We start from the raw sequence: 27,863 nt of genomic DNA, 5'->3' as shown, positions 1-27,863 counted from the left end.
GGGGAAAAATCACATTGTTATAAGTAAATGGAATCTTATTTGATACACTGCTTTCGCCTTTCGCGTTGTTAAAAAATAAAGCTCTCCCATTAATTAAAAAAAATATTTAACTTTATTCACAAAGGTATAACGGTTCTTTTTTATTGAGCTTTAATGGTAATCTCTTATCTCTAATGGATCTATCTGATGAACCAAACCGCAGATTAACAGAGGAATTCATTTCAAGAGACAAGGTGACGAAGAGTTAAACTTCCAGACCATTTCACTGAAAAAATGTGGTATTTGGTATTAAAATGGCAGCTTGTAAATTACAAAATAAAAGAAAACAATCAGAAAATTATTTCAAACAAAAGCTTTAAGAGAAGTTTGAGCACGGTAGTTCCAGGCTTCCAGCACGAGACGTCATGTTGCCCCTTTTCAAAAGCACGGAAAATGCCTTACAGGTCCAATCTGTACGAAGTGAAGGAATACCAAATGCACCAGACCTTTAGATCAACAATCAATAAGCTGAAGAGGGATTGGTTGGGCTTAAATATATACAGGTGTTACAAAACAAAAAGTCAGAGACACATTCATGAGTGTAAGTCAGAATTAGCTTGATTTTATAATACCACTGCCCGACTGATTTCTTTTGCTATTTAGCAATGTAGAATCAACCCAGGAAAATCAAATACAGAGATTATTTTACATAGTCAAAACAGTTTCGTAACGGGGGTAAAACCAATCAGAATTCAGCTTATCAAAAAGTCGTGATTTGTTTTAAGGTAAAAACTATAAAAATTCATGTAATGGTGAAAAGGGCTTATCAGGTATTGAAAAGGAAACGTGTAGCTTATCACGAATCACACAAAAATTAACGGAAGTATGTTCATCAAAATAAAAAAAAAGGCCAAATGTAAGACAAGGCAATAAATTCAGTATTCAAAGCAAAATACATATGTACATAAAAACTAACAATAATGAGTAAATTTTTAAAAACCTGAGAACAACGAAAATAGCAAATATATAGACTAGAAATAGGAAAAGTATATTTATATTTAAACAAAAGAAAAATTTTCTTCCAAAATTCCCCACGCTATACAGTTTCATTTGCAGCATTTTACAAATTCTAAATGGACCGGATAAATATGTAGACGCTCAATTCACTGTTAAGCACACCAAACACCTAGTGATAGTTATTAGAATTAAATGGCAATATAGGGGCTGTACGTCTTTTTAAGAGTGGCTTTGTCAATAGATTAGGCCACCGATCGTGTTTCATTACCCTGGCGTCGCTTTAAGCAGCGGATCCCACGGCATTTTGTTGATCTGTGAATGTCATGGGAATCCATTGTTAATGGCGAGACTCATCGCTGTCCATTTGGATAGCGTGATGAATTTTCTCATTTTCAGTATTAATGGTGCGTATAGATATACAGCTGATGCTAACTCTCTCTCTCTCTCTCTCTCTCTCTCTCTCTCTCTCTCTCTCTCTCTCTCTCTCTCTCTCTCTTTCTACGTACAAATACTCTCATGGCTTGATGAATTCTCTGCTGTAGACCAGCGAAAATACTTGGGAGTTTTCATGATATTTTTCTAGCCATCGGAAGCTTCCTGTGCCTTTTTGGGGGGGTACTGGTTTCTAGGTCACAACTTACACATAAACAGACACACACAAACACACACACAAAACGTAACCTGGTTGGAGTATTTCAAATCCCCGAATAAGCAGAGCAAAGGAAGAAGAAAACGGAGAAACCCATCCTGGAAATGCCCGTCCCTGGAACTTCCCATCGGACCGAAACCTGGATAAATTGGGGCCAAACTACGCTGCGGCACAGGTAACAAATAGGGCCGCATCCACAACGCCACGGATAGATGGTCTTTTTACCACAACCCCACGGAACTGTGCGGTTTGGAGCCACGGACTAAATGCATAGCGGGTGTGTGCCAGGATAGCGGCTGCAACGGCGTCGGCGGCCAGGAAGGGAAGAGACCGTCCGTCCGTCCGCTTCGAAACACCACGTCTGGTTGGAGGATTTTTTGATTACCGGGGTAAATGCACCTATTACCATGTCATAAATGCGACGGCAATTGAGAAGCCGTCAACCTCTATTCCCCCCCGACCCGTATGATTCACGTTAGAGGGGAACCGCCATTGTCAAGCTCATAGTACATTAAGCGCTGCATTTTATGACGAGGGGAAAACGAGAGGGAAGATGCACCAGAACTTATTCAATTTGAGGGAGAAAAACTTTGTTTTCGTATTCTATTCGACCCTTTTTTTCTTTAAGAATATTCGTCGTTATCCACAGACCCTTTACCGCAATATATCTTATTTCGAAGTCCTGATACGGAGGCTCACGATAATAATTAAGCCTCTGGGCATGGATTATAATCGATGTGCAATTTCTAAATCGAATACCTGTTTACTTCCTTTTTTCCAAACAATTCTTCTGTACCTTTGTGGAACCACCTGCCACAATCAGTCAATCAATAAGTCAGTCTATCTATTATCTATCTACCTATATATACATACATAATATATATATATATATATATATATATATATATATATATATATATATATATATATATATATATATATATATATATAATTGTGTATATATATGAGGGTGTGTGTGTGTGTCCGTCACACCTATAAGGAACGAACATTTTTCATATAAGAGCCAAAAATGATTGTCCGATATTTCAAGATTTATAATAGGCTCGCGGATCAACCTGTATGGTTATTCGTGTAAAGATAGGAATTTTTTATTCATAATTTTTTTTTTCATCGATGCATATTTGACAAACGCTCAGAAAGACAAAGGGTATGACTGACTCATTAAAAGTGAACTTGTAATAAATGAATTTATGAAATAGCTGGATGAATAAATGAATACAATAAACAACGCTAGCAATATAGAGGAATTCAGTGGACAAATTAGAATATTACTTGGCTTATCGAAAATGAATGATTTCCAATCTACTAGAGAGAGAGAGAGAGAGAGAGAGAGAGAGAGAGAGAGAGAGAGAGAGAGAGACTAGGTAGCTGGCTAGCTAGCTATGAAAGAGAGGGTGGGTGGGGGTCCTCTCCCCCCCATTGTGCTTTATTGCCTGAATGCTTGGGGGCCCCCAACTGCAATGTCACAAAAACTTGGTCACATTCTGAATAGTTTCGATATAAATGGTTGATCCAGAAATTAACGTTATTGCAGTTTTTGCTGCTGCAGTAAAAAAAAAAAAAAAAAAAAAAAAAAAGACAAAAAAGTATTTGTTTCTGCCGATGTCCCTGTGTTTGTTGGGTCCTCTCGAATGGGATGGGGTCAGATTCCTATTGCTTATGTTCTCCGATTTTATTTTTTATGACGATCATATTATGCATTGCTTTGTTCTTGCTGTTATAAGATGAAATTACAAACCGCTTATAACTGGTAGCTATAAATATCTACGTAGTGACATTGCTTTAAAAAAAAATTGCTGTTTGTTGCCTGTAATGTGTAATTGTGAAATGTGACATTACTATTCTAAGGCATTCTTTTTTTTCAGATGCATTTTTCCAAAGAAAATTCAAAGGCTTTTAGGCACCGAAAGAAAAAAAACAAACTCATTAATTCAATACAGAGTTCCAAACAAAAGAACGACAAATTTTTTTTTTCATTTCCCTTCATTGGCAACGAAGGCAGAAAGCGAAATAAATTCTGGCTGGTCAAACAGAAAGTGACACCACTCTTGATTGGTCGAGATGCAATTGGAGGCTAAATGTCCTCCAATCATCGGTGCGGATTATGCTGGTTACAAGTAAACAGAATGTTTCCGATGATAAACTGTAGATTGGGTTGTTGACCATTCCATTTCTGGAATAAAACTTGCGCCGCAATTCTCAATTCGTGCTCCCTGCCTTGACAAATATAATGGATTTTTATTAAGGAATTACGTTTTCTGTCCGTGTGGCTGTCTTTTTGGCGTGTGTGTGTGTTTTTCGGGGACTTCGCAACCTGTCCGCTCAGGTTATTTTTTTAGGAGAGACACCTGAAAATACCTTCGGTGGTGATTTCATTGCTGACGGTGTAACATAATTTGCGCCAATGTACGTTTGAATATGCATGGCCGTGTCAATACTCATCACTCTATGGCCTCACCAGAACACGTGTGGCAGCTCGTATTAATTAGCGGCATTTCTGCAGTTATTTCTAAACGATTAAATGTCCGACTGAAAATTTCTACATGATTAAATTTCCGACTGAAAAGAAAATCTCGAGTAACGAGTGGGTGACTAAACCAAATAAATAACAAAATGATCGAATTTCAACCCGGTATAAAACTCAAAAGCTTCAAAACGTCTTGTTTCTAACGATCCCTGTAAATAACGCATGTAATTCGTTATGCGTTATATGATGACAAGTGCGATGCTACAAAGAGCAGTGTTTAAAATTGGAGAGATGGAGCTTTATTTTAGTTTCAAAGCTCTCTCAAGACTACTTCAGGAAGTTATAAGGAGCACGCAATTGCGAATATCAAATGCTAACTTCGAAGCAAAATTAAATCACAGCATTCCTGTTCACGCAAAAGTGAAGAAATGCTAGGAGCCTTCATCCATCGTTATAAAAAGAAGTAAGCTAAAAATGACAAATAATCCTTAAAGCATAATGAGTGTGCCGCTACATCAATCTCAAATTAAATGAATAATTTTACTGTAGCGGAGAAATAATGCAACAGTCATTCTACTGGAAATGGCGAGGTACTAACGCGACAATTCTCGAGAAAGACAGCAAATGTTGAAACAATTAATCAACTCTTTATCAGCATTTTTGAACGGACGTTGAGCTGCAGACGACTACATCTTTGAGAAATACTGAGGTGATAATTGTCCCTAAAATAAATGCGAATATAACAACTTGAAGAGTATAGTTAAAGACTAATCCATAAATTTCCCCGGAATAAATTTTATCTAAAGGAACGATATAATAATACAACTGTTTACCCCAAGAAAATATGTGACGTTTCATGAACAACATTTAATGGAAAGATGAAGTAATTACATATAAACTTTAAAAAGGATTTCACTGATGTACTTTGTTCCATGGAGCAGTGCAATACTTCCTATAATTATTACACCAGTAATGAAATAACACTGAAATTGACTGCAGTTTTTTTCACCAGTTCAGCAAGTGTCACCAAAACCGGCATTATTTCAAGGTATTCCTATTAATCACCAATGCTCTTATTATTAATAGTGTATTATCATTACTGTTCTGTTAAAATAAAGCAATCCATGGTATTTCCCAGACTTAAACCTGAGATTTATCATTCGGTGAAAAGTATGAAAAGCAGAAAGCTCTCTAAAATAATTTTAGAATACATTCATACATACCTACATAAAATCTGTCTGTGTGTGTGTGTGTGTGTGTGTGTGTGTGTGTGTGTGTGTGTGTGTGTGTGTGTGTGTTTTCAAAGGGTTAGCTATGCTGTTAGCTGGCAGGCTGATTCCAATAACTTCCTGTGTTTGGGAAAGTTCCCATACACCGAGCGGCTCCTTTATCTTTCTAGCTAGTGAGACGGGCTGTAACTTTAAAACTTGCGTAAATATTATATATATCCGAAAACGGCAGCTATCCCCTTCTGTGGTCACTCTGCACTGATATGCAAGAAGTTAATTAAGAATTTAGTCATTTTTCAAATTTGGTAACATTTGTAAGTATAAAATTAAAATGGTTAATCTTACATTTACTAGTTTACGTGTGAATTTAAGTTAACCTAATCAATGTCCTCTTAGTACATTAGTTTAATCCACTATTTACATATGTCACTCAATTTCTGCAATTACACCTTCGCAAGAGTGGCACTTATGTGCATAATCATCTAATGTGGCGTTCTCTCTCTCTCTCTCTCTCTCTCTCTCTCTCTCTCTCTCTCTCTCTCTCTCTCTCTCTCTCTCTATCAAACACAGAGACACACGCTTCCACTTAGTGGCTGTCCTTTAGATTCATTCTATCTGTCATAATATTTCCTGATGGCAGAGGTTAGATGAGGGAGGGAAGGGATGGGAAGAGAGGAAGTGAGGGGGGACGGGGAAGAGTAGAAGAAGGGTAGAGGGGCATTAAGTGAGTCTGGGGTCCCATCAGCTGCAGAAGAGTGGAGGAGGAAGAGGAGGAGGAGGAGGAGGAGGGGGAGGAGGAGGGCAAGAGAGGCGTAATGGTTATTGGGGTGGCATCGGGGTTAGGAGTGGGTTGCGAGTGACGGGAGGGGGAGGGGTTGTAGGGATTGCAAGTCAATAATCGTGGTTCATTTGCATACTGTTAAATGACTTTTCAACTCTTGGTCGATATATGTCGGTTACTCGAGTCACGCCTCGGATCAAGGACGATAGGTAGGAAGATAGGAGAGGGAGGGCTTGCCCGAGATGAGAGAGAAAGAGAGGGAGGGAGAGAGAATTAAATGCAATGATGGAATGATTAGAAAGAGTAGGAAATGCAGTTACTAGGTTAGGAGCAGAGAGAGAGAGAGAGAGAGAGAGAGAGAGAGAGAGAGAGAGAGAGAGAGAGAGAGAGAGAGGTTGGATTTGTGAGGAGAGAAAAGGGGAGGAATAAACAGTTGACAGGTGGATTAAGAGGGGTCGGAGTGGATGAGATTAAAGGAATGAAATAAAGGATGCACCTGAAGTGAAGGATGTACGGGAAAATGAAGGTAATGTGAGCAAGTGGTGCTAGGGGTGGCTGCGCAAAAACGAGACGGCAACTGCAGCATTAAATGCATCTTCCCACGAAACCCCAAAAAAAAAAAAAAAAACGAAGTCTGTGTAATTACATGTAAATGTACCTTCAGGCAAACATATGACCACTAGCAAACAAGTGTAAGTTTCCTATTGCCCTTTTCTTTCATATCTTCACGAAATCTTTTCTTGCAAGGATTTACACAACGAATAACATATCTGGAATTACGAGAAAATTTTAACAAGGAATTACGAGAAAACTTTAATAATACGAAGTACCCAGGGGCTCCTACAAGTCGGAGAGAGATGGTTGCAGTTTTTCTCTCTCTGAAATATTCTGTACAAGGTTGGACCTCAGAGTTTAGGCTGTAGCCTACAGCGCAGCCACCGTGACATCGACTGGTCATTCGGCACCATTACACTACACTGTAACACCAATACCAGTTGTTCAGGCATTGGTGACTCAAGCGAACCTTTATGCTGTCTCATACAGCTGACCTCCTTATATTTTCCCCTACATCATCTAATTTCACTGCAGTCTGGGAATTTTTTATTTTTTAGGAACTTCTCCCTTAATAAGCGTTTTTTTATATGGAATAAATAACCAAACACATCACATATTCGGTAATGCCTGTATACAAAACATATTTCATTCCGTTCACGTTTATCTGGGATGGAGAAATTCAATATATACAAGTTCCGTGCATTTCTAGAAGTCGGAGGGACGTTGCAATATATTTCTTCCCTATTTTCAAATAAATTAAATATATATACTCCTTTAATTTTTCACTAATTAATAAGAAGAACTTTTGTGTCGGATCCACATTAAGCGTTTGCAGTCTTACGACGAGAGGTTGCGTGAGTGATAAGCACAATGCGCGGCCATTTTCGTTCCGAAATACCACCTCTGTCTGCATCTTTCCGCCTTGCTGAAAAAAGTAATCCGCGATTATCTGTATTTTATCTTCAGAAGCTGAATTCAAGTATTTTGGGTGATACTTTGCATACTTGGATAGGGAAAGGGGACTATAGAAGAATGTGTTATACGTACCGGTGCATGAATTTTTTCATGTATATATATATATATATATATATATATATATATATATATATATATATATATATATATATATATATATATATATATATATATATATATATATATATATATATATATATATATATATATATATATATATATATATATATTTACATGCATATTTATACACATATATAAACTTTACCACATTATATATACATCACCTTTAACTATTTGATCTCTGAAATATGCCTTTATTTTCCACATTTTGGCGTTTCTATGGGCTCATATTTATATTTGACGGAATACTGTTTTAACAGAAAATATTTCATATATATATATATATATATATATATATATATATATATATATATATATATATATATATATATATATATATATATATATATTTACATGTCTATATAAATATATACACATACATGCACACACACATATAATATATATATATATATATATATATATATATATATATATATATATATATATATATATAAAATATATATATAAGGTGATTCCAAAAACGTTATGCTCGCACTTTAGGATGAAGTTGCAACCAACCAAACCGACTAAGAAAATTAGCGGACTAACAGAGGCACAACAGTTCAACAAAATGTCTAAATCGTTCTGCCTTGCTCGGGGTTTCTTAACCAAATTCCAGCCACTTGCTGGCGCGCGTCAGTCTTACAGATCCGTTTATTGAGTGAAATCCAAGGGTTCGCCGATGTGATAAATCTTCTGATATGATCAGTTCTCTCTTAACGAGAGGTAAGCAAGGGGTTGGGGGTTAGGGTAAACTATGTCGTTATACAGACAAGAAAATGCGGACTAATGTTAATGAAAAATTGGGTCTTCGTGTTTTGAAGATATGGTGTATTTAGGCCTCACATATTACAGGAGAGCACATTTAGGGAGTCTAATTTGATAAGGTCTAGCAATAGCTAAAATTGTGTCTAATGTCTTCAATAGAGCGGAAATATTGAAATGTTTACGACAAGCTTTGTTCTTATCTAACAGAGAAGCACGCTAATTTCTAATTTTTTTTTTTTTTTTTTAATTATCAAGTTACCTTTGGCTGTCATTTTCTGTTCCTTTCTCTTCGTATCCAGACTCCCCATAAAGATATACCTTGGGTTGCGCCAATCAGTTCGGTGGTTCAGCTCCTTCAACTAAAACTAAAATCACTGGTGATGAAAAAAAAAATGTATTTTTCATCCAAAGAAAATTATCGATGGTGATGAAACAAACCATTTTCCAAAAGAGAACATTAACACCGGTGATGCATGAAGACACTTTTCCCTTTGAAAATTATAGCTGATGATGCAAGACAACATTTTCCCTAAGAAATAATTACCGATGGGGAGGCAAGAAAACATTATCTCTGGAGATGCAAAAAAAAAAAAAAAAAAAACCATGAAGAATAGAAGTAAAAACTGATACCTTCGTAATTAGAAATATATACACTCATAATAAACCTATTCGTTTTAGTTAGAGAAATGAAACAATATTAAAATAGCGTTTGTGTATCTTACGAGACACTATTAGTCTCCACCTATTGACGTACTCTAAGTTTCTTCTGTATATTTGATAGAAATGGCAGCTGTGGTCTAAAATCATGGCAGCTCATAATGATGCTATAATGGACGTCCAAAATATACGAGCGCCAAATTTTCAAAAGTCAAATTCAGCATTTCTGTGATGTATAGTTTTTTTCCCTCTGTATTTTTCATACCCTGTTTTGCATTTGGTAAATCTACAGAATATATATTTTGAAAATCTAACGCACCACGAATTCCAAAATAAACGAATTATAATACGCCGAAATATAATTCTTTAACCATTTCTGTCTTAAATATAAAGAATATTACAAAACTGTCATAAAGATTAAATAACTATATATTTCTTAGAAGGTATTACTTACATTTTTGGTGATAAAGAAAAGAAACTTAGATTTATACTATATGTATATATATATTTATATATATATATATATTATACATATATATATATATGCGTGTATATTATCTATATTATATATATACATATGTATATATAATATGTATATATATAACATATATATATAATCTCTCTCTCTCTCTCTCTCTCTCTCTCTCTCTCTCTCTCTCTCTCTCTCTCTCTCTCTCTCTCTCTCTCTCTTCCTTCTCCGCCCTCCCCTAACTCTGTCTCGCTATACAAATTACCAGTCCTACATATCTATGCAGTCCAAGGGACGGCCATTTATTTTAGCAAATGTTTTGCACCCGCTACAACAAATTGTTTGCATATTCTAAATGCCAAGTCATCAAGAACGAACATCTATTTACCAAGCACAGCCAGTTTCTCCATCCATCACAATTGCTCGTCGGAAGGACTTTGAGCAATTTGTTCATGCACAGTGAGTACTCTTCATCGCAGGCATAGTTTTCTGTTCGTCAAATGGCTGAAGCCTTTTGTTTATTATTAAGTCTCGCGCAATTGACAGGCCACTGGTTGACCGCCCACCCTTTCGTCGTTTGTTAGCACTCCCTCGCTACCCCACCTCCCCCCCCCCAACATTCTCAACCTTCCAAGTACCACCCCAGTATCATCCCCCTCCCCGATTCCCCTCCCACTCCTCTCCTAAAACCACATGGTACATGTGGGGCGTAATTGGGTTCAGAGAGCCTGCAACGCCCATCAACTCCCATTTATAATGTCTTTCTCCCTTCTGTCCGTGAAAGGAAAAAAAGTTTCCACCCACTAAACAAAATAAAAAAAGTCCCCCCTTTTTAAAAAAATAAGAGTTTTCAAACAGCGCATTCCTTTACTCTCTCATCCCCAAGTGTTACCTTCTCTTCCCCGGCCCATTAAAAAGGAGAGAGTAAGTGAGGAAAGAAATGACTGAGGTGTTTGAAAAAGGGAGTTTTTCCTTATTGAGGAGAGAATAAAATGAGCAAGGTAGACCACTGAGGACGATCAACTTCTGCTTGGTGTAAGTGCGTATACATAGAGACAAGTGATTAAGTGATTTCAGGCGTCGAAACTTCGAGGGTCAGTAAAGCCCAAAACCCCAAAAGGCAAGGATATGGGGTGAAAAAGGGAGAGTTCATGACACAGAAAATATTTCGTGATGCAGAAGCTTACTAAGAAAGATGACTACTGCTTGCCGTAGGAAACTTGCTAAAAATCGAACTTTTTCGATAACGACGGGTAGCAAGTTGAAGTAGTGTGTCCCTCAAAAGAAATGTCAATTTATGTATGTGGAAAATGTGAAATACTGGCAGAAGGTCTTGTCCACTTAAATTTATATGAGGGAGAATTGCCGTTTTATGCGTGAAGAATGGTTCTACTTATCCGGGGAAAGAGAGAGAGAGAGAGAGAGAGAGAGAGAATGGATAAAAGTAAGAAGTGGTTCAAAGCTACATATAATATTCGGCACGAGTCGGCGGAGTGTCTGCTTGTGTGAGCGTGACCGAGCGCACTTAATGATATATGTAAATGATTAATGGTGGGGCACAGTTGGAGGCTAAGAAGCATGTGGTTGGGGGGTTTACTGTTGTTGTCGCCTTGCGCGCTCGTCAATCATTTAGGAAAAAAATGCAAACAATCACTTATTCAGAGCCGTAATCGTTCTCGATACTGCCAACGATTTCTCTCTCTCTCTCTCTCTCTCTCTCTCTCTCTCTCTCTCTCTCTCTCATTCTCATATATGTATACCAGAGTGAAATTGGTAATCTTTCAAAATTCGACAACCAGGTTTATATGCGATTGACCTCTAAGCCTTCTTAAGCTGTCACTCATCAGAGTGATTTGCTTTTATGACGTTCCCCAATAAAAACTTTCCCAAGAGATTAAGACTGATTTCCCGTGAGATATGTGAACTCGTTTAATTCTCTTATTCTTATAAACGCTCTCTCTCTCTCTCTCTCTCTCTCTCTCTCTCTCTCTCTCTCTCTCTCTCTCTCTCCACTGCTGTTTATCTACTTCTTTAAACATATATCTTAATTGTACTTACGTGTACAACTATCTATATCTGCAAATACTAATATTTTTTCAAATACACAAAAGAGAGAGAGAGAGAGAGAGAGAGAGAGAGAGAGAGAGAGAGAGAGAGAGAGAGAGAGACCCACATATTGAAAAAAGCTTTTGTCTGCTGTTATGGAATGTATAATTGTGTAGTTTAATTTGAATTTCACATGATTAGAATTTGATGATATAAATAGTTCAATTGTTTCGAACTCCATTCAATTGGATAATGTTTGATCGTGGGTTTGCATCACTTTAGTTTGATTTTGTTTTTGGCAATCATGCAATGCGAGCCATGTGCAATTAGGTCGCAAGTCGCTAAATTAGATTTTGCGAAAAGGGAAAACTGATACCTATATAAAATATATTACACACACACGTTTTATATACAAACATATATATATATATTATATATATTTATATATATGTATATATATAATATATATATATATATATATATATATATATATATATATATATATATATATATATATATATATTCATAATTATGATAGATTGGATGACATGAATATAACACAGTAATTATAATTTCTCCTTTTTAAATATTGTTATTATTATCAGTATTATCATTATTATTAACTCAATCATTTCTACCTTTAATCGGAATAAAATCAAGGATTTCTAGTGTGGGAGAAGAAAGCACAACCAGAAAGGTTATAAAGGAAGATGGAAATTAAGCACTTGCAAAGGAACTTGTTACCATGCAAGTTGCGCACCTTGCTTATCAACGAGTTTTACCTCACTTCCTGATCGACCAACACTGACTCAAGTGTTTGCGTTTATATATTTTACATACACACACACACACACACACACACACACACACACACATATATATATATATATATATATATATATATATATATATATATATATATATATATATATATATATATATATATATATATATATATATATATATATATATAATAATATATATACGTGTATACATATGGAAAGACATACATTACATAATTATATAAGCACAATAAAGTCTTTATTCCACGTGAGACAAAAATTTATTTCTGCATTTCACCTGTGCCGATTTCCTTTATAGTTATTAAAACAACGTCGACCAGCGTTACGCTACAGTACCGTCTCATCCATAAACTACAGTTAATTACAGCAAATTTACTGGTCACAATATGGTAGTTAAAAGTTACTGATTTTTCTTCCTTTTAAATTCTGCACGGGATATAATTTACATATTCCCGCATATGTGCAATATAAGCAAGCATATGCATCCTCAGGACGAGAGAGAGAGAGAGAGAGAGAGAGAGAGAGAGAGAGAGAGAGAGAAAATCTCGTTCTAATGTGACATTTAGAGATGATTCAGGAAATTCCCGGAGCATTTGAGGCGCCCATTGTATATTAAGCTGAACGGTTTATACAGAAGGGCGTAGCTATTGTGGACGGCCTGTGATCCAATTTAGGGAAGGAAGGACGCGGACGACGACCATGCTTTTTGATTCATATTCTGTGCGCCTTTGTGAATGGTCTCTATACGCCCTCCTTCAGCTAAGGGAAGGTTGTGATGAATGACTGCCAGATGAACTCTCTCTCTCTCTCTCTCTCTCTCTCTCTCTCTCTCTCTCTCTCTCTCTCTCTCTATGCAGGGTCCTCATCTCGCACCAAGTGCAAGGAGACGAAAACATCCATGGTCCTCGCTTCACATAATCCGAAATAAGAATTTTAAGATCTAAAAATGATGATGCAATCATAAGTTTCAGACAACTGCTTGAATACTACTTCAACCCTCAATTTCTCAAGCGGATAGACTGATCAATAATTAAGCTAAATGGTTCCCCGCTTCCAGTATCTATTCATGTCAAAACTAACAATGTTATGAACGGTTAACTTATAATCTGGACAGCTACTATACGACACATTAATCATTACAGAATTGAAGGAAAATTTTTATACCGGATTAAAAGTTTACATATAGAATTTCAGAAAGAAGCAGACATGAAACACCTACGTTGTCATGACGAAAGTACCCTTATTTGTTAGTTAAGGTTATGTATGTACACTTAACAAAAATATAATCTTGACTAAAAACGCTTAAAGCAAGCATGTTAATACTACCCTTTCCGATCTTGAAAATTACGTTCATTTGAATATCACGCTTACTAATGGCGCAACGTACCTCTTATATTAGTAATAACACCAAAAATCACATTACAAATTAGCATCTGGAACTCAATTGGGGTGCATGATGAAATTTAGGCCATAAAGCCAAGGATTGGGGCACTTTCAGCCAAGTAGAAAAAAAAATACACTATTTACGATGTAAAACCTTTCAACAGACTACAGAAAGAATTGAGTAGACAGACCAATCATATAAAAAACAAAAAAGAAGAATAACAGGGAGAGGGGCACAATTCTCCAGGATGCAGGGAACAAAAAATGATATGAAAGCTCTAGGGTATCAATATCACAAGCATATTTTTTTTTATGATCAGGCCATCTGATAGGGATCTCGTGCAGTGATTACATTTTACACGCTATAATCCTACGTGTTAGGAAAGGATTATCAGGTATTCCCAGAGATTTTAGGGGATAATCTTGGAAAAACTAAAAAAAAAAGACAAAGTTTATTTGAAAAAAAAAAAAATAAGACGACTGATTTCCCAGTACCTGTGTATCATAGGCATTAGGTCACTCACTAAGATAATTACTGGGTTGTGTATACTTCTTTTTCGGCAATTGGTCGACAGACACACACAAAAATCACATTTCATTTCATCCATGACTGCCGGGAAGAATAAGAGAAAAGAGTAAATTCAAAAAGTTATGAAAACAATTTTTTTTTTTTTTCATCAGCCGCCTGTCGATCATTTTTCCCTTCATTTTATCATCCTTATATATATATATATTTTCCTAATTTCTTCGTGATTTTCTGTGTTATTACGTCTACCGCCCAATAGTCGTTCTTTATGCACGCTAATGGGAATACATTTCGACAGCTTTATATGAAACTAGAAACTGTCTATAAAGTCTACGGTAAATTGTCATAGCATTTCACTACAAACGCTCCAACAGTTCCACTACATTTGCCTCATCACTGATTTCCATAATGAATAAATATATATATATATATATATATATATATATATATATATATATATATATATATATATATATATATATATATATATATATATATATATATATATATATATATATATATTGTATTATCTGTTAACTGCATCGGTCTTCAATACAAAATATGGCTTGTTTTTTAGCATTTAGTCATTAAATGTACAAGACTTAATGACAACTTGCAGTACCTGAGCAATTATCAAGCAGCTAACTACTTTTAAAAATCGGTTTCACAAGAAGCGAAATCCAAATACTGCTTCCCAACCGCATAGAAACGAAACAATATTTTTGGCAAGTTCATCAGTCCTCATAAACAGATATTAACCACGATTAAAAAATTCAGCATGTCTACTTCCGACTGCTGAAATAAAACATGTGATTTCATTGCAACTTTTTTTTTGAGAAATGCATGAAACCTGTCACCTCTCATTCAATGCTCGTAATAAAAAGGAACAAAGAAAATTCATACAAACGCATGCCGGGCATATATGTAGAGTATGTATAACTACGGTAAAAATGTTGACCGTTGGAACTATATAACAAGGCATCCCTCAGTCACAAACAACGTTTCCTCTTGGTCGAAACAGAACAGCATTCTTTCGTCATTGTTAAATAAAAGTCAAATGCCTTTCATGTGGTTATTGTTAAGGGATTTGGATATGTATTTTGTTTTCTTTTTTTTAATGATTTTTTAGTTACTGTTGTTATTGTGGTGCGTGTGTTCAAAAGCCATTGATGGGCCGATGTGTCTAACCAGAGTTGAATGAAGCCAATGGAGTGAATTGAAAAGGCTTTGTCCACGGCCGTGTTTTGATGTCTTGTTGAATTTCATGATATCGGGGCTAAAATTGTAGAATGAGTTATGCAAATAATATGGGATGGCTGCAGCAAAAGGCTGAATATATATATATATATAATATATATATATATATATATATATATATATATATATATATATATATATATATATATATATATATATTTATATATATATACATATAATGGATGTAAGTGTTTGAGTAAATAGTTTTACAAATGTTATTTGGGCATGAAAATTACATAATTTATAATGCCCTTTAACTAAGATTATTAATTTCTATATGACTACTGTTACAAAAATTGCAATTTTTTTTTGGATAAGCTTTACTCACATTTTGTCCTTTATATATTTTACAAAATAGAAAATCAAGAGGAACCAATTTACATTGTATAATTTGCAATTGTTTTATATAATCTTTTGAATGACAGTAAGTGATTTGCCACATCTGGTGTATTGGTTATACATTTGGTATTTCAGTAATAAAATTCTGTTTTCCAGTTATGTCAGTTGTAAACATAATACAATATAAAATAATATAATATAAGATATAATAAATAGATATAATTATAATATAATATATGTGTGTGCTGTAATCACTTCATTATTCTAATAGTTATGCATTATGTGTAAAGGAATATATTACTAATATATAAATATATATATGTATACATTATATATGTATATATATATATATATATATATATATATATATATATATATATATATATATATATATATATGTGTGTGTGTGTGTGTGTGTGTGTGTGTGTGTGTGTGTGTGTGTGTTGTAATTACTCCTGAAGGATAAACAGAAAGTAACTAAACATTCCTCGTTGCCTTTCTCTTCCTGGCAGGTGGTGGGGCGGGAGGGCTGCAGAAGTATGGAGGTGATAGATGGCCGCCCGGCTCCTGCAAGTCCGGACCCCAACGACCACCACCCACACCTCAACATGTAAGTCCAAAAACGACAAAGTCCGCCCTAACGTACGAGAATGAAAAGTCCCCACTATAGCATGTCTGTTCATAAGCATCTATTATTATTTTCAGAGCTGTATATAACCTTATTCATGTAATATGACAAATATTTTTACTTATACGAAGAAGTCATTATTACCGTTCTTAGCGGAAAATTAACTCCCAGCGCTAAGTAATACTTTTTTTTTTAAGTAGCTATAATTCGATAATCATGAGAAACAATGCGGGGATTATAATAAAAAACGGAAAAAACTCGGACTATAGTAAAAGTATATTTTTTTAATTAAGTACATTTCTATAGTCAGGAGAAACAATACGTGGATTAAACCAAGCAATGGAAGTAACTCAAACTGTAGTAATGTAATCTTTCTTAGCGGATAGCACCCTTAAGTTAATTTCTTATCAACTGTTAGTCTTGATTTAGAATTGGTAAAATATATAAAGCTTTCACTTCGAAACCAAACAGTCATAAATAATTTATATTTGGGTGTGAATAATGTCTATTTTCAAAAACATATCAATTGCTGTTCGTTTGAAACGGCTATTTCACAAGTTCCGAATCATTCACTGGTCAGTTGTTATTTACCGTATACAGAGGCCATTTGCTAAATATAAATAACAATCTGTCGCATTAAGATAGCCAGTTACATTATGTCAATCAACTACTTATACTTCTGCACTCTGTAAATATTCACATCCTTTTCCCATGTTGAAAGACCAGTTGGTTTTTGCACCCACGCAAGAAGACCACGTCCTACACATAAAGAACATAGACACATCATGTGTCGAAAACTTGTTCTACAAAGTTCTTGAGCACAGTAGCAAGTGAAAGTAACATTGCTCGCTATAAGCAATGAAACGAATAAGTAAATGAATAAATAAAGAAAAAAATAAATAAAGCATGTATATTTTCTTAATGTGGAACCTGGTCAAACATCAGAAGTCCCTACTTGGAATAAAATGGAATAATGTCTCACTAGCAAATTCCGTTCCTCCGTTCTACCGGGAATTCTACCAGTTTCATTTAACAGCAACTAAAGAACTACAGTTCACAAACCTTCTGCGCACTTCTGTCCTGTTGACTCTGTCCGAATGTTCTTACGGAATATATATTAACATAACTGATTAGCATGGAAAAGGCACCAAAACATTTTATATTGGTGTGACCGTAATAGAAAGTGTGCTTACAAGTGATATGTATACATAAGTAATATCACGCGTTAACGCGCATGCACTTCGTAACCTGACAAAACTTAATAAATTATATTTACAAGTTCAGCATCGCTACCTCAGAAATATTTAAAAATGAGAACGTTAAACTTCATAAGATTACAATAGAGACAATAACAACATGAAGCAAATCCCTATATATTAAAATAAGTGCAGACTGATTTGATGTCGTGATATCGAAAAAACCGACTGTTGATTTATTAAAAATGGCCCCACAATGGCGGTCATCGACACCGACTTACTTTAAGTAATAAATCATCGCCAACAATCGAGAGAATTCGTCGTACAACCGCAATTTTCAGCAAAACGTATCATTTGCCCTACACACTGTACTGCGCTTTTTTTTTTTTTCTCGAGAACGAAGCAGCTAGTGTCGTCCTTCACATGTATAATTATATGCACTAAAGACAGATGTTGAAACCTTCACAAACATCTGTGTGTGAAGGTAATCGAACACATGCAAACTGGCGCTCTCTCTCTCTCTCTCTCTCTCTCTCTCTCTCTCTCTCTCTCTCTCTCTGATGCATTATTATAACACACACTTCTGTACCCCAAAAGGTCTAGCCACAATTCACACTTCCCTCTCAATGACATAACCATGATTTCTTTGTCATGTCTGAACACCTCATCTGTTGTTATGAAAACGCCATCTTCCTCTTACGTAATTTAGAATAAGATTCTATTAGTCTCAGGCAATGTTGTCTATGTAGTAGGATTAATATAGTGCATCGTGGTCATCCGAATATTTTAGATCTTCCAGACTTCGACAAAGGTGCAAAAAAAAAAAAAAAAAAAAAAAAATTTAAAAGAAACAAATTTTACGAGAATCACCAGTGTCTTTGTTTTGACTTTGTCACCGGGTTTAATGCCTTTTACAATGAAAACTTGGAAAAGTTTTTCCAAAATCGTGCAGTCTCAGACAAACAGAAAAGTTGATATTACAAAATACTAACTTTAATTTTTGTAGTTCTTTGTTTGAAGAAATAATAATGACCAATCAATTATTCTAATTTTTTAAGTAAATCAGTTTCTATCATGAAATTTTTAGGAATGATTTTAACGTTTAAGTGCAAGTTTGTTGACTAATTATAAAATGGCAAGTAAGTGTAAAATACCTGAACAATACTGATATCAATATCATAATCAAATGTATTCCATAATCTGCCTATATCTTGTTCACCTGTGGAACAATATGCGCGAGGAATGCTAATTTTAGTCGTAGATCTGTAGTTAGCTGTAGTGTACCATTTGTAGTGTACTTATGACTGACGATATAAAGTTGTGTTTGTTGAATATGTAGACTATAGATGTAAGAACGTTTCTTTCAATGCAAATGTTTGAAAGTGAGGTGGAAATTACAGTATACATAATCCAAGACTAACTTGATGAAAAGTAAGAAAGTGTCTCTCGTTCTCATCTTTCACTGTTAATATAATCCTAAGCATGTGACAGTAGTTTTGAGGTATTCCCAAACATATCTACTTTAACCAATTTAATTACTGATCTGCTGTACAGTTACTGTGTGTCACGCAGTTGACAGCCGCCATGGAAACTAAAGAGAGAACCTCAATCGAGCCGCGTTTTCCCTTTTGTCTCATTACACAGAGAACTTTTATTTATCAAGTCTCGTCTTCACACTTAATAAAATCGTTAGAACGTTTTCCTGCGTGTTATTATGTAAATGTTTCATGGGACACAAAAATATCATAGAATGGATTTTTTTTTCCTTCACCGAGGAGACGCAAGAACATCGACATGCTCGACGTAACATAATTTAAAGTCCCATGAAAATAATAATTGTATCCAACAATAACTAGAACAAATACATAACTGTAAGTGGGAGATATGTCATAACTTGAAAGAAAATTGGAGTGAAGAAAATTACAGCAGGCTGTATGTGTCTAGTTTCAAATACTATGAGCGATCCGAAGACAATAAAACTAACAAATGCAGGACCTTTCTCTTGATTATACTTGAGCATTCCGGAGTCCAGGTAAAAATGTTATAATCATTATGTCTTTGTAGGGGTGGTATGAGTCCCGCAGAGGGGCCCACACCCCCTGCGCCCCCACCGCCGCCGCCACAACAGCCCCAGACCGACGGCTACTGGAACATGCATCTGGAAGTGCTCAGGTCAGCATCTGACGACGTCCCACCGCTGGGCAACACTTGCTTTTTTTTTCACCCCTTCTCTTATATAACAGCCCCAACCCAGCCCCCAAAACCCCCCATCGTATCCTGCTGTTCCGTGCCACTGAAGCTTAATAAAGCTACATCCCGTGAAATCCACTAAAAACGCTGTATAAACATCCCCAACCCCCAACCCCAAAAATATGCTTTGGCTTTTGGCTAAATTCTTCAGCTTCATCCACTCTGAGTTCCACCGGCTGTAGTACCAACCATAAGAGGAAATTAATTTTGCACTGACGTTTCGTGGCACACTTCATATATTTATATGTGCATCTTTTTTTTTTCTCTCCACAAGACAACAGTTGTCTAAAACAGTGGCTTTAAATCGAGTAGAGCATCTGCCAAACGCAACTGTCTGCTTTAATCCAGCTGTTTCACGTGCTTGCAACCCCTTGCAACTCCGTTGCGCATTTTGCGTTTTAGTGCTTGTAGCTCCCTGCCTGCTTGTGACCAGTTGTGCACTCGGTGCTTGCAGAACTAATGTTTGCATCGCTTGCTTGCTCGTGTACGCTCCTATTACTGCTTTTCTTATTTCTCTGTATAAATAAATTTACAAGCATACAAAGGTTTTAGAAACACGATCATATGCACCTGCAGACAGTGTTTTGCTTATGTATGTAAGTGTATGCATATATACATATAATATATACAATATATATACTCGTATATATATAGTATATGGATCAGTGCTACACACAAAAATAAGAATATATGAGGAACGACAACACAATTCCTACTACTCCCTTCACGGCCATAGACTCTGTATATATATATATAAAAAATGCATGTGCGTATCTAACTATAAATCTCTTTCTTAAATAAACAAACAAATGCTATTGTACATACACATACATCAGCTATACCTCTCTCTCTCTCTCTCTCTCTCTCTCTCTCTCTCTCTCTCTCTCTCTCTCTCTCTCTCTCTCTCTCTCTGATACGCGCATGCAATGGCAGTATCATTGAACACTGGGTGAACGCTTGTCTGCTCTTATGCACATTTATGAAGCTTTGCCATTGGACTCCATAGGTTTGCTTTCTGCAGTTTATTTATTTGGTGTTCTCTCTTCCTACTTTACTACTAAATCCACCGCCACATTGCCCCCAAAAATTTAAAGTAGTTCTCCTAATTAAAAAACAACATTATCTTAGATGGAAAAAATACCATAAAATGAAAATTCCTAATGACTTTGTTTCAGGCTCAACCCTCCAGGGAATCGGCTATCAATGATTTATTGGTTACATCTATCTTACTTGCGAAACATAAATGTCGAATCTCGGCACTTAGGAATTGCTTTGCTCAAGCATTCACTTTTATTTTTATTCATGTGCCCTGTATGTACTCCAATTATATATATATATATATATATATATATATATATATTATATATATATATATATATATATATATATATATATATATATATATATATAATATATATATATATATATATAGACATATGTAGTTATAGACACTCCTCTAAACGGAAAAAAAACCAAGATAAACACGCACCATTACTTGGGTTTTTACTTATGATATTTATTTTTGTACTGTAAAATATTTTTTCGTGTATAATCAGCTACTTGCTTTGTTGTCACTTAATACAACGACATAATCAGTTAAGGTAAGTGCAGTTTTAAGCAATCCACACACCTTGCCAATTCTGATTTCAAGGAAGATTCTTATGATCCTGGTTAAGAGAATTTTCCCCTTATAACCTTTGTATTCAATTTCACCCTCTCCATTTGTAAGTTTACAATATTCGAGATCAATTCACAATACAGTACCAACTAGGATTCGAGTCTTTCTTCAGATCATTAATGTCGTATTTACTAACATAATTTTTTTCTCAACAGGAAACATCGCCATCATCATCATAGCATCATATTCGCTCAATTATTCACTTTTTCCGAATAAAAGCATGACTGTATAAATTTTCAACAGGCTATGAAAGCTATTCATGTTAAAATTGTCAAAAAAAAAATCTTCAGCACACTCAAGTGTGTAAATATGCATATGGACTCAAATAAAAATTTTCGGAAGTTTCATTGTGGCATTCGTGTTTTCTTAATATGCCAAAAGTACCAACTTCAAACTATTATAAACTCGTGGTTATAACGGCATATTTTAAATCAGTTTTACTACCCTATGCATGCACACATACATACATATACATATATATATATATATATATATATATATATATATATATATATATATATATATATATATATATATATATATATATATATATATATATATATTCGATCCACTCTTTTGTTGGAATCTCATCCCTATAAGCAATATAAGGGTGAAAACTGCTTTGTGCACGTATGTAAGGCAAGTCCACCACTTCTCCCATTGGTCATATTTGAAACTATTAGTATGTTTCATTCTCAAATGGGCAACACTGAACTTTGAAAAAAACATCATGCAGACTCCCTGTGCCTTAGGAGAATCGGCGTTGTTGTGGGCACGGAGTCACTCGTCTCCTTTTTTTTTTTTCCTAGCACCTTTTCTGCCATCCCAGATCCAAAATTACCCAGATCTTCCCATCCAAATTTTCTCACCATAAATCCTTACATTTTTCGATTCTGCCCTTCCCATATTCAAACTTTTGCGATTCTTCACACCATGCACCACTTTTTGAATACTTCTCATCTAGTATTCTAAATTCATCCAAGCTTCCCTTCCTATGCCCAGCTGAATCTTCCCATCCTCCAGTCAGTTTTGTTCAAATCTTCCTATCCCATACCCAAACTTTTTCGAATCTTCCCCTTCAATACCCACACTTTTTTTCCTACCTTCCTATTCCACATTCTAAAACTTTCCTCCTCCTCCTCCTCCTCCTCCTCCTCCTCCTCCTCCTCCTCTTCTTCTTCTTCTTCTTCTTCTTCTTCCTCCTCCTCCTCCTCCTCCTCCTGCGAGCACCCTCTTCTGGCACCGAATTCCATTTAGATGGAGGGCAACTGTTGCAGTAGATGCAAAGTCCTCTCCTCCCCAATGTAAAGCTGCAGCCATCCAGCGGGATCCTCCAAGTAATCAGGATTCGACATCAATATTTCACAGCATCATTCTTCCTCTCCCCCCCCCTCCCTCCAACCTTCCCCCCGCCAAACCCACCCTTCTTCCAAAGCCCATCCCGGCGAATCCTCTTGCCAGGAGGACCAGTTCCACTTGTGGAGCTTTATGCATTATTTCCTGCAGGGGATTCGCTTTTAATTACAACAATGCTCTCTCTCTCTCTCTCTCTCTCTCTCTCTCTCTCTCTCTCTCTCTCTCTCTCTCTCTCTCTCTCTCTCTCAAAACCTGGCTTTATGGCGATTTAACTGCTTGGACAAGGAAACTATGGACTATAAATTCTACCTCTCGACTTAGCGTTATGTGGTTTAAATAGTGTGTGTGTGTGTGTGTGTGTGTGTGTGTGTGTGTGTGTGTGTGTGTGTGTGTGTGTGTGTGTGTGTGTGTGAGAGAGAGAGAGAGAGAGAGAGAGAGAGAGAGAGAGAGAGAGAGAGAGAGAGAGAGAGAGAGAGAGAAATCTCGTAAGTTAGTTCAACACCATCTGGACAGGGATTTACCCTGTCGAGGCCTTTCTCTGCATTGATTCGAGAGTGTTATATATATATATATATATATATATATATATATATATATATATATATATATATATATATATATATATATATATATATATATGTGTGTGTGTGTGTGTGTGTGTGTGTGTGTGTGTGTGTGATAAAGTGGTCTTTAAAATTTTTGATACTGAACCTCACCTTAGGAATGGATCTGACGTGCCGGACAGTCAGAATTACGTTTTGAGTTGCGATAAATTAAAAGGAACGCTAAACTGTAGTTGAAAAGGAAGAGAACATCTTGATATAAACAGAAAAAGGAAACTGAAAGCCTTTTAAATAATATATCAGAAACATAACCATAGCTGTAGAACCTTTCAACCAGGAAATTAAGGATTTTTGTCGATCTACCAGACGCGTGTAATTTAGAATACAAATTATCAGGTAATCATCTTTCTTTCTTACATAAAAATCACTTGATAATTTAAACATTTCTTTTGAGTTCCAAATTCCGGTAGAATGATGTCGTCTGCAGTTGAAACGACTTAACTGACAGTCATGTTCATGTGTAACAACCAAATGAACTTTCTAAGTCCTATTATAATTTATAATAATTTTGACAAGGAAACTAACCAAACCGAAAATATTTCTAAAAATAGGGCGAGATACTGAAATGGCAAACAATGACTCTTTTTTTTTAAGAAAATTATCACCTGACCTTTTTATGTAGATTTTTAACAATATTAAATCAATATAATAATCGCTGTTCGCTCGCTATGGGAGTTTCTCTTCAGTTTCATACAGACTATTACAAAAAAAAAAAAAAAAAAAAAAAATGAAGCCCCTCTTACACTTCGCAAAATTAACCCAAGCATTATATAAAAAAATAAATCGTAACTTAGCCTATGCAATCCATCACTACACGATTTTTTATTTTCTGGTTTTAAATTCTGATCACTAATTTACGTAATGGACCAAGCCATTTTAATGGGATACAAGCACTTGTTTAAGTTGCCTGACCAATTCAAGCCTTCAGTAAGAAACAATACTAAAACACTAAACAGTCGTGCGGGTTGGAGGAGACACAAATTATTCCATATTCTAACATCATCATTATCACCATTATCATCATTATCACCACTGACTTTATTATTATTATTATTATTATTATTATTATTATTATTATTATTATTTAGGTTTTGTCGATGTTGCCGTAAGTGTCCAATTGCTAACCTTCCTTGGACCTTCCCAACAGCAAGTTGAAAGGTGAGGGCAAAGACTGGTACGATGGCGACGCAATTGACACCAGCATCGGGGGCCAGGGGGTCAAGCCCGAACAGGACCCCTATGCGCCATATTCCCATATGCACCACCACCACCCCATGACTCCGGAATCCATGCACGGAGCGTCCCTCAACGGACCCCACATGGGATACCCATCCCTCCAGCAGCAGAGCCAGCACCAGCAGCACTACACGGGCTACCAGAGTCACCCGGGGATGGGCGACATGTCCCCCATGTCCCCGAATTACCAGGCCCACTCGAGACCGCCCCCTCACCCGCAGCAGCATATGAACCAGCACATGGCCCCTCAACATATGGGTCAGTACCCAGACCAACAACAAATGGGCCTTTCCCATCACGGGCAGTACCCGGGTCAGATGGGTCACATGGGTCAGGGCATGCCCGGCCAGGGGCACCCGGGGCACGACGGTCCTCCAGGTCGAGAGGGGGATCCTTATAGTTTTGTGGACGAGTACTCGGGTCCGCCTCCGAGACCCGTTGAAGAAATCCTCGGCCAAACGCAACCCAAGAGAAGAGGTCGCAAACCCAAACATATAAAACTTATGGAAAACGGGTAAGACACTTCCTTCTCTCTTTCGTTGGTAAATACGTTGTTGTTAATAAGTGACTTTCATTTCAGTAGTTGCTCTTGATTCACATTCTCAAAGTTTTGCCATTATTAGCATAGCATAAAATTTGCTCAGGAATTTATTGCAAATTAAAAAATATACTAAGACTTAAGTCTTTCAAAACTTCTATTGAGATCAAAGGAAAGTACCAGATATTTATTTACCATGTCTGACCATAGTTTATTCCTTCCATACCTACTAGACCAGTTAGCCTGAATAATGTAGTTGAGTCTTCTAGCAATCCATCACATTACCGTGATTATATTCATATACTGCAAGCAAGTAATACTATCGATTGATAATGAATACAACTGAAACCACTTCAAGCACACTCATTATCAGAATAAATCAAGCATCCTTCCAAGATATTTCCAGTTTTGTTTACTAGAATTAACTTGTCTAAAGGAACCCCCGCCCATATCTATCCTAAAAATTTCTTCCTTTTCCATCTTTGAAAATCCTAACATCATCCAAATGCTTATACTTCTTTATACTACAATGGACAGCTAATATATTTCAAGGAAATTACGGTGCACGAACAAGACAATCCATGAAGTCTTAACAAATTGAAACTAAACACCACAAATGCATTTCCCCCAGCCCCAATCTTCCAACCCCTTCCATAAAAATTATTCTCTCTCTCTCTCTCTCTCTCTCTCTCTCTCTCTCTCTCTCTCTCTCTCTCTCTCTCTCTCTCTCTCTCTTATATCCCGGTGCTGCCTCAACAAAGTGCAGCATCTAAATACTGTTAAATTAAACTTAAAAAAAAAAAAGAAAAAATATCCTTTCACTCTTTTGAGTTGACAATTTCATTCGTAGCTCAATGATGGGATTTGGTGATGGCCTGGGTTGCGGTGCGGCAGCTGGGAGGGTTTTCGATACACCCGAGTCACACTATCCGAGGTACGATTATTAATCTCAAAATTCACATCACAATTTTAAGATTATGCTGTGTATCTATGTATAAGACATGATATACATACATACACTCATAACTCTTTTTTTTTTCCTTTTTTATATATTTTCCCTTATGTCTTTTTCAATGTTATTTGCTTTTCTTTTCACTTACCACATTGGTATTAAACCTTTCCATGGCGATTTTATGCCTTTGATATATTCATTATTATAATTATTTTTTCTTTACATTGGTGTTAATTTCTCATACTTATGGAATACTTCCTTGCAATATTTTTCTCATACTAAAGAAGATTCTTTGATCAGTGTGGAATCCTTTTATTCTGATATAATGAGTGGGCTGTGAATAGTTTTAATTGCAACCTAATCTGAATGTACACACTATTGTTGAATTTACATTGGACTGAACAGTATATGATGAATATGCATTCTTTCCCAACTGGAATGACATGTTTGTTACACTGAATTATTAATGCATGTATTAGATTCAAGTTTGATATATAAAAAATATGTTATAAGAAGATATACTTCTTTTTTGGAGCCTTGTTATATTTTTATTTGTTTCTTTCTGAGCCATGATATGTTGAATATGATCATGATACCTGTTTATCTACATGTATGTTTAACCCTTTCTTTATTGTTATAAACACAACCGATTAATCAGTGCATGCTAAACGACTTGAAAGTGGACACTAAAATAGGCTAAGATATATTAGTGTGAGTAAAAGCGCGAGTGATGTTTTCTGGAAAAGGGGGGGGGGGTTCTTACTGACAGAAAAAAAAGTGCAGTAGCTATTCCTGAAAAAATACCTGCATCTACAATGATTCTAATGATGTGATATACATATCACAGCATCAAGTTTGCTATCAGTTTCTAAGGGTAGTGGCCCCACGCATTACACAGCACACAGCAAGTGCAATTAAAGGTTCTTGATTTTATGGCATATCTTGTAACATACCTTCTTTGGGCTCCCTGCCACACTTTTCATTCGTTTCTTCTGGTCTGCCCAAAGGATTTCTACACCCTGATACAATTTTCAACTTTCTTTTAAACAAGTCCTTTGGGCGAAACTTATTAAGTCAAAAAATGTGAATCAGTAGTCTCGCTAAACTAATTTGCAAAAATTACATAAATAAATTATTTAACTAGATAATAGAGTGAATGAATCATGAAATCTGGGCTGCAAAAACAAGCACTACGGCACTTTCGGCCATTCGGCGCTTTAAGAAAGTGACGAGAGTTAGAGTTGCTGACCAGCAAGACAAAAGAGATCCAGGAATTGAGTGAGATGAAGTTCTGGAATCTAAAGGTGAAACAGGAACACTCACAAGTCATGGTTGGAGTGCTTGGTCAGCAAGAAAAAAAAAGGC

At 35.9% G+C, this 27,863-nt stretch overlaps 1 protein-coding gene across 17 annotated transcripts in view; it reads left to right on the top strand.

The window, feature by feature from the left end:
• Positions 1–27,863, top strand: part of LOC136854161 (uncharacterized) — a 307,624-nt gene that overhangs the window by 257,937 nt on the left and 21,824 nt on the right. For 11 of the 17 annotated variants that reach the window (XM_067130411.1, XM_067130410.1, XM_067130413.1 and 8 more), the window contains 4 exons: positions 16,554–16,651; positions 19,930–20,037; positions 24,920–25,522; positions 26,397–26,480. In XM_067130411.1, the coding sequence (XP_066986512.1) occupies positions 16,554–16,651; positions 19,930–20,037; positions 24,920–25,522; positions 26,397–26,480 (893 nt within the window). The remainder of the gene's footprint in view (positions 1–16,553; positions 16,652–19,929; positions 20,038–24,919; positions 25,523–26,396; positions 26,481–27,863) is intronic. The other 6 variants (XM_067130419.1, XM_067130417.1, XM_067130418.1 and 3 more) reach the window with 2 other exon arrangements.

The sequence above is a fragment of the Macrobrachium rosenbergii genome, chromosome 28 (genome assembly GCF_040412425.1).
Source record: "Macrobrachium rosenbergii isolate ZJJX-2024 chromosome 28, ASM4041242v1, whole genome shotgun sequence".
Classification (NCBI taxonomy): Eukaryota; Metazoa; Arthropoda; class Malacostraca; order Decapoda; family Palaemonidae; genus Macrobrachium; species Macrobrachium rosenbergii.
This window is presented reverse-complemented; position numbering and strand designations above follow the sequence as displayed.